The sequence below is a fragment of the Sprattus sprattus genome (assembly GCF_963457725.1).
Source record: "Sprattus sprattus genome assembly, chromosome: 2".
Taxonomy (NCBI): Eukaryota; Metazoa; Chordata; class Actinopteri; order Clupeiformes; family Clupeidae; genus Sprattus; species Sprattus sprattus.
In genome coordinates, this window is record NC_137921.1 from 67,974,411 (window position 1) to 67,981,910 (window position 7,500).

Here is a 7,500-nt window from a genome sequence, read left to right on the forward strand (position 1 = left end):
TGAATGGATGAACTTTAAGCATCAGCCCTGAATGAAAGAATACATGAATGAATGACTGAATGAATGAATAAACTTAACAGAGCACGAGGCCTCACCACTAAACGAAAGAATCCATGAATGAATTAATGAATGAATGAATGAATGAATGAATGAATGAATGCATGAATGAATGAATGAATGAATGAACTTTACAGAGCCAGAGGCGTTACTCCTGAAAGACAGAATGGATGAATGGATGAATGATCATCATTAAACATATTGGAAATGTTAAAACTTTATGGCTATTTTCCTTTGTGAAAAAAATGTGCTGCTTTTGCAAACTTAACCAAACATTGGCGTGTGGATTTTTTGGTGCAGAGAATTAATATAGTGACAAATGAGTCACTACCTGTTGAAGTATTTATGTCGCTCTTGAACCATAACATCAACTTGAAATTAGAGGGCTTGTAAGTTAACCTCATGATGGTCTGCCTGACAGCTTTATGATGATGATGATGATGATGATGATGATGTTGAAGACTCCCATATCCAAACCTGTGGTTGTTTGGACTTCAGAAAAGCAAAACGTCAGCCCATTCGCTTTCACAATGAAAGACATTACAGTCTTTGACGTGAACCGTACTGAATGTCTTTATGCCATAACGTCACTTTTTCCATGACCCAATGGACAAGACTTCTGCCACTTGGCAAAAAGTACTTCCAGCTCTACTACCTTATGGGCCTCTTTCCCCAATCACCACTTTTGTAAGCAGAGTGCAGAATCCTACCATATATATCCTACATTACCAGAAGGAAAATCAAAATGACTTTATTATCCATATGTAGAACATACACAAGAATTCAACTTGGTAATACAACCCTGTGAAAAAGAATAGTAGACTTAGGCATAGAAAAACAGTAAGAAAGAAACAATTAATAGTGAGGGTGAATAATTAAAATAACCACTAATAACAAGTTGAGTACAGGGCACTTACAACGGTAGTCACACACTGCACATGCAGACACCTGATGCCTTGCCTGCGTGCACCTAAGTGACACCTGTGTGTGTGTTTGGCCGCGCTGATTACTGGAGCTCCAGGGCGTGCAATGAGCTGCCTGCTGGAGCCATTATCATTTTAAACGGTCACTTAACGCGACTGCCACGCCCCCGCCATGTAATCGCAAATTTTATTATTATAAAATATTTCCTTAGGAGGGGCACCTTATTTCCTTCGGAGGGGCAAACGGGCAGTTGCCCAAGCAACCTTAGCACACTCCTGTGCACGTCCCTGCATCTGGAGCTCCAGGGCGTGCAATGATCTCCCTGCTGGAGCCAGCACCCACACACCCACTCCTCTTTTAATAGCAGAAGAGTCTCAGATGAAGCTCACACTGACACTGAGCTCACCAGCGTCCCCCGAGTGGACAAGCAGTGGACAGACAGTGGACAGTCAGTGGACAGTGGACAGTGGACAGTGGACAGGACATCTGTTGGAGTGGAGATACAAGGGCTACCTAGTGGAGGGACAACTAGGGAGATATTTGAAGTGTTTTGTTCAGGGCAGGGAGGCACATAAACAATATGGAGTTTCAAAAAGCCTCCCTCAGAACGGGGAGCTCCCGATGCACGGACACGGGTAAGCTGATCTGGGTTGCCATGGACGATCTCTCTTTGGTGAGGGACACTCAGTAAATATAGTTATGAAATCTGGGTTGTCATGGACGATCTCTCTTTGGTGAGGGACACTCAGTAAATATAGTTATGCAATCTGGGTTGCCATGGACGATCTCTCCTTGGTGAGGGACACTCAGTAAATATAGTTATGAAATCTGGGTTGTCATGGACGATCTCTCTTTGGTGAGGGACACTCAGTAAATATAGTTATGAGTGGCAGAACATTGGATTTCGTGACCCACATTTTGTGAGAATGGAACACTGATAAAAGGACTTGAACTGAATTCAAGGCTGGTCATTGGCAGGATCACAACTGTAATCACTAAAATCATAATTGTATCACTGACACTCCATTTCATCCAGCTAAATGCCTAGTTCTGCTTTTTAAGGAACAAGTCAGCAGTCATTTGCTTTTTGGTTTATCGATCTATCCTGACAACAGATCAGGCTGCACGTGAACCTGTCCCCTTATGTCTCTTGCAGTGGAACAGGAACAGATTCAAAAGAGGACCTTCACCAACTGGATCAATGCCCAGCTTTCCAAGGTATGTTTCAAACAGAGACGCAACTCCCCATCACAGCTGCCCATGGATAATTATGTACAGAAGCGGTGTCGTACATGAACAACATTGGCCCTCACTGCTTACATCATAGTATAGAAGTCAGGTGAATGAGAGAAAGAGAAAGAGAAAGAGAGAGAGAGGGATAGAGGCATTATAGAAGGTGAAAGGTCAGTGATGTAGTGTTGATGTTTGTTGTGTTTCGTGTTGCATAACGTAAGCAAATATCCATAAATGTAGTATTTGTATGGCTTTCGATTGGTCATATCTTTATGCAAATTCAAGTTGTCAAAAAATGTCTTTGAATATACGTTATGTTGCCAGTCATCTGTCACAACCAGTTAAGAGGCGATAAACACTATTCACCTCCCCATATTCCGGTCCCTTACACTTGCTTATAGTATCACGTCGCAATATGTTATCGCACCCACTCGGAAATCCCCTCCCGTTAGCGTCTCTCTGTCACATAAAGCAAACCTGTCCTGATGCAGCGTCTGAGGCGCTGAGGAGCTGACTCACTGCCCAGTCCTGAGCCACAGTCCTTTTACCCCCCCTGGCACCGTGCCCTAGTGGGTATGACCGAGGCAGCCGGGGGTATTTATAGTTCCCAGGGAGAGAGGAACACTCGGTCGGGGGTGCAACCTGAGCCCCCAGTGCCCTTCCACCTCCATCTGCGCCCCTTTCAAATCAGCCGGCTTCCAAATCCCTGTGTTAACCTGCGTAGATCTCAAGGTGTTTCATCTCTAGGGTTAGGGTGATGGTGCTGATGAGGGGGGAGAGGTGGCCATTAGCACGTGGGGGTTGTACTGCGTGAAGATTTGAATGGCTTCCCACGGGCAATGAGAGATATGCATTCAGATGAACACGAGAGAAATACAGATTTAATGCCAAATGCTCTATATGAATAGTCTGTAATAGTATGTAAATGACATGTTGCATTTAACCAATAATGGAGAAGAAATGGGGGTTCAGTGTCTGTGAAGAGCACTTCACATTTGACCTCTCAGCCCACTTCACATTTGACGTCTCAGGTTTCTTGATGTCTACACTATATTGTCCAAACAGTATGAATATACTGTATAAACATGTTTGTACTTGACTGTGCTAGAGGTTTACACTCCCTGCATGTGCTGTATTTTCTGCCTGATTGTTTTGTTTGGTCCCTATGGTAACCAGAGGAAACCTCCCTCCGTGGTCCTGGACCTGTTTACGGACCTGCAGGACGGGATGCGACTCCTGGACCTCCTGGAGGTGATGAGCGGCCAGAGCATGGTGAGGCAGAACTTTGGACCAGAACCTAATGCGGTCCATAAAGGCCCATATTATATTGCCTACAAACTAAAGCTACTTCTTCCATCACAATATCCAAATGCAGAATGCTTCTCTCTATCACTATCAGTCCATGTTCTCCTAGTGTTTGTACTTTGCCTTCAGCTAAATTATATATTTATATATTTCATTTATTTGTATTTCTCCACAGAGGCGAGAAAGGGGCCATGGTGTGTTCCAACACAGGGGCAACATCGAGACGGCTTTGAACTTCTTGAGGAGTAAATCGGTATGATACTCTCTTAAAGCAGTCTGACATGTTATTGTTTACCTGTGTTCAGAGTAAGAAACATGTTAGTGTTCACTTCTGTGTTCAACAGTCTGAAACAAACCGTATGAGTTTGGTATACCAAATGTGGTTTTGTTGTGGTTCAGGTATATATATTGGTGTGGTTCCGGCATACCAAATATGATTTTGGTTATTGGTGTGGTTCCGGTATACCAAATATGATTTTGGTTATTGGTGTGGTTCCGGTATACCAAATATGATTTTGGTTATTGGTGTGGTTCCGGTATACCAAATATGATTTTGGTTATTGGTGTGGTTCCGGTATACCAAATATGATTTTGGTTATTGGTGTGGTTCCGGTATACCAAATATGATTTTGGTTATTGGTGTGGTTCCGGTATACCAAATATGATTTTGGTTATTGGTGTGGTTCCGGTATACCAAATATGATTTTGATATTGTTGTGATTTTGTGTCAAAGTAACCTTGTGTTGTAAGGTTTACCTCTATGCTGGGTCAGGAAAAAAACGAATTGGTATGACTCTCTCTCTTGGTTGGGCAGCCGTGGCCTACTGGTTAGGGTTGGCTGGAAACCGTAGGTTGGCTGGTTTAATCCCCGACCAGTAAGAAAAATGTGGGCGGGGGAAGTGGTAGACCACTGCTCTCCCATGCCCACATCCATGGCTGAAGTGCCCTTGAGCAAGGCACCTAACCCCGATCACTGCTCCCCGGGCGCCGCCAAAGGCAGCTCACTGCTCCGGGTTAGTGTGTAACCTCACTTCACTGTGTATGTGTCACTTCCCTGGATGGGTTAGATGCAGAGGTGGATTTCAGAGTGTGTGTGTCTACACCACCTCTGCCATAGAGAGGACTTTCACTTTTTTCACTTTCATACTGTATATGTAAAATGTTTTTATTCACACTGAGATTCCCCACTCACCCAGGTCAAGCTGGTGAACATCAACATCCCTGACCTCATCGAGGGCAGACCCTCCATTGTGCTCGGCCTCATCTGGACCATCATCCTGCACTGCCATGTGAGTCGCTCCATGCTGGGCTCCGTGGATCCGTCGGCTGTGTCGTTTGTGTTGGGGACGTCCCTTCCTCTCTCTCCCTTCCTCTTTCCATTCCTCTCTCTCCCTCTCTCTCTCCCTCTCTCTTTCTTCTCTCTCTCTCTCTCCCTCCATCTCTCCCTCTCTCTTTCTTCTCCCTCTCTCTCTCCCTCTCTTTCTTCTCCGTCTCTCTCTCCCTCTCTGTCTCTCTCCCCCTGTTTGCGGGGTTAAGATCCACTTTTAGTCAGATCTATGGAAAATCTTAACCAATTACATTGTATAGCACACATAATAGGAGATAGATGAGCTTGGCAAACTGGTTGGAATGGCATTAGGCAGCTCAATGGAGTCAGAGACATGCTGTAGGGGGAGACATTTGTTCTTGTGTGAGTTTTATCGTGTCCTGTATCAGCTTCTAGTAGTTTCTGAGTTGACTGACATGATGCTTCCCTTAGGCTGTCGGTAGATGATTCTCTGGGAAAATGTGTGTCTATTCACCCAGGAGAAGTGACAGTACAATAGCAACAATGCCGTGAAAGCCACAACAATGTCACTTTAATGCAGTTTCTCGTCCTCTTTTTTTCTCGGACTGTCTTTGTCTCTGTCTCCCTTTGTCTGATTCTGACCTACATTTGACATTTGGCAAAATGAAAAAGAAGTTATGTTAATCTCCAGGGTCAGTATGACAATGAATGAGAGTAATTTAGTAAGTATAACGAGTATCACAAGGCAGTTATAACAATGTTAAGTATTATGCAATATATCTAATACGAGACTATTGAAATATTGATTAAATACGTGAAGTAAGATCCTTTGTGCTTGAATCATTTAGATGTAACATGTTAATGTAGTGGGTCTCTGTGTCCTGCTCCAGGCATGCGTGTCCTATTTGTTAAACGATGGAGAAACCATCACTCTCTTAGAGTCTCCAGCTTCATTACCTCAGTGGATATCTCAACAGAGCTTTCGGGAAGGGCAGAGCGGTTGGAGTTGCTAGCCAGATGTAGCATACTAATATGGTCTAATAAGTCTGTGTGTCCTGCCCCAAGATGGAGGAGCTAGCCAGATGTAACATACTAATATGGTCTAATAAGTCTGTGTGTCCTGCCCCAAGATGGAGGAGCTAGCCAGATGTAACATACTAATATGGTCTAATAAGTCTGTGTGTCCTGCCCCAAGATGGAGGAGCTAGCCAGATGTAACATACTAATATGGTCTAATAATAAGTCTGTGTGTCCTGCCCCAAGAGGGAGGAGCTAGCCAGATGTAACATACTAATATGGTCTAATAAGTCTGTGTGTCCTGCCCCAAGATGGAGGAGCTAGCCAGATGTAACATACTTAAAGGGTCTAATAAGTCTGTGTGTCCTGCCCAAGATGGAGGAGCTAGCCAGATGTAACATACTAATATGGTCTAATAAGTCTGTGTGTCCTGCCCAAGATGGAGGAGCTAGCCAGATGTAACATACTAATATGGTCTAATAATAAGTCTGTGTGTCCTGCCCCAAGTTGGAGGAGCTAGCCAGATGTAACATACTAATATGGTCTAATAAGTCTGTGTGTCCTGCCCCAAGATGGAGGAGCTAGCCAGATGTAACATACTAATATGGTCTAATAAGTCTGTGTGTCCTGCCCAAGATGGAGGAGCTAGCCAGATGTAACATACTTAAAGGGTCTAATAAGTCTGTGTGTCCTGCCCAAGATGGAGGAGCTAGCCAGATGTAACATACTAATATGGTCTAATAAGTCTGTGTGTCCTGCCCAAGATGGAGGAGCTAGCCAGATGTAACATACGTATATGGTCTAATAAGTCTGTGTGTCCTGCCCCAGATTGAGGAGCTGGCCAGCACCCTGTCGTTCGGCTCCAGGCAGTCCTCCCTGGAGTCCCTGGCCAGCCTGGACTCCCTCCCCAGCTCCACCTGCAGCAGCCCCGTCCTGGGGGGCAGCCCAGTTCCCCGAGGCAGAAGCTCCCCGCTCCACGCCCGCTTCCGCCTCTCGGCCAAGAAGGCCCTGCTTCTGTGGGTCAGGGACCAGTGCCACAAGTTAGTCCGCTCAGTTCATCCATTCATTCATTCATTCATTCATTCATTCATTCATTCTTTCATCCAGTCAGTCATTCATCCATCCATCCATCCATTCATTCATTCATCCATTCATTCTGTCAGTCAGTCAGTCAGTCAGTCAGTCAGTCGTTCATTCATTCATTCATCCAGTCAGTCATTCATCCAGTCATTCATTCATTCATTCATTCATTCATTCATTCATTCATTCATTCATCCAGTCAGTCATTAATCCATCCATCCATTCATTCTGTCAGTCATTCATTCATTCATTCATTCATTCATTCATTCATTCATTCATTCATCTAGTCAGTCATTCATTCATTCATCCAGTCAGTCATTCATTCATTCATTCATCCATTCATTCATTCATTCATTCATTCATTCATTCATCCAGTCAGGCATTCATTCATTCATTCATTCATTCATCCAGTCATTCATTCATTCATTCATTCATTCATTCATTCAATCAGTCAGTCAGTCAGTCAATTATTCATTCATTCATTCATTCATTCATAATTTTACTGAGACATGAATGAATTTATTAAAACACTCAGTCATTTATTATTTCATACATTCTGTCTTTCATTCCTTTGAAACTCAGTACTCTACTCCCTC

The 7,500-nt window shown here is 43.9% G+C and overlaps 1 protein-coding gene across 1 annotated transcript in view; it reads left to right on the plus strand.

Annotated features, from left to right (window-relative positions):
- Positions 1 to 1,461: 1,461 nt before the first annotated feature.
- LOC308382859 (nesprin-2-like) overlaps positions 1,462 to 7,500 on the plus strand; it is a gene marked incomplete at its 3' end in the record, with an annotated part of 20,278 nt that continues 14,239 nt past the window's right edge. Inside the window, exons 1-6 of the mRNA XM_080860380.1 lie at positions 1,462 to 1,616; positions 2,138 to 2,199; positions 3,391 to 3,486; positions 3,695 to 3,772; positions 4,716 to 4,808; positions 6,653 to 6,864. Of these exons, the coding sequence (XP_080716506.1) occupies positions 1,562 to 1,616; positions 2,138 to 2,199; positions 3,391 to 3,486; positions 3,695 to 3,772; positions 4,716 to 4,808; positions 6,653 to 6,864 (596 nt within the window). The 5' untranslated portion in view covers positions 1,462 to 1,561. The remainder of the gene's footprint in view (positions 1,617 to 2,137; positions 2,200 to 3,390; positions 3,487 to 3,694; positions 3,773 to 4,715; positions 4,809 to 6,652; positions 6,865 to 7,500) is intronic.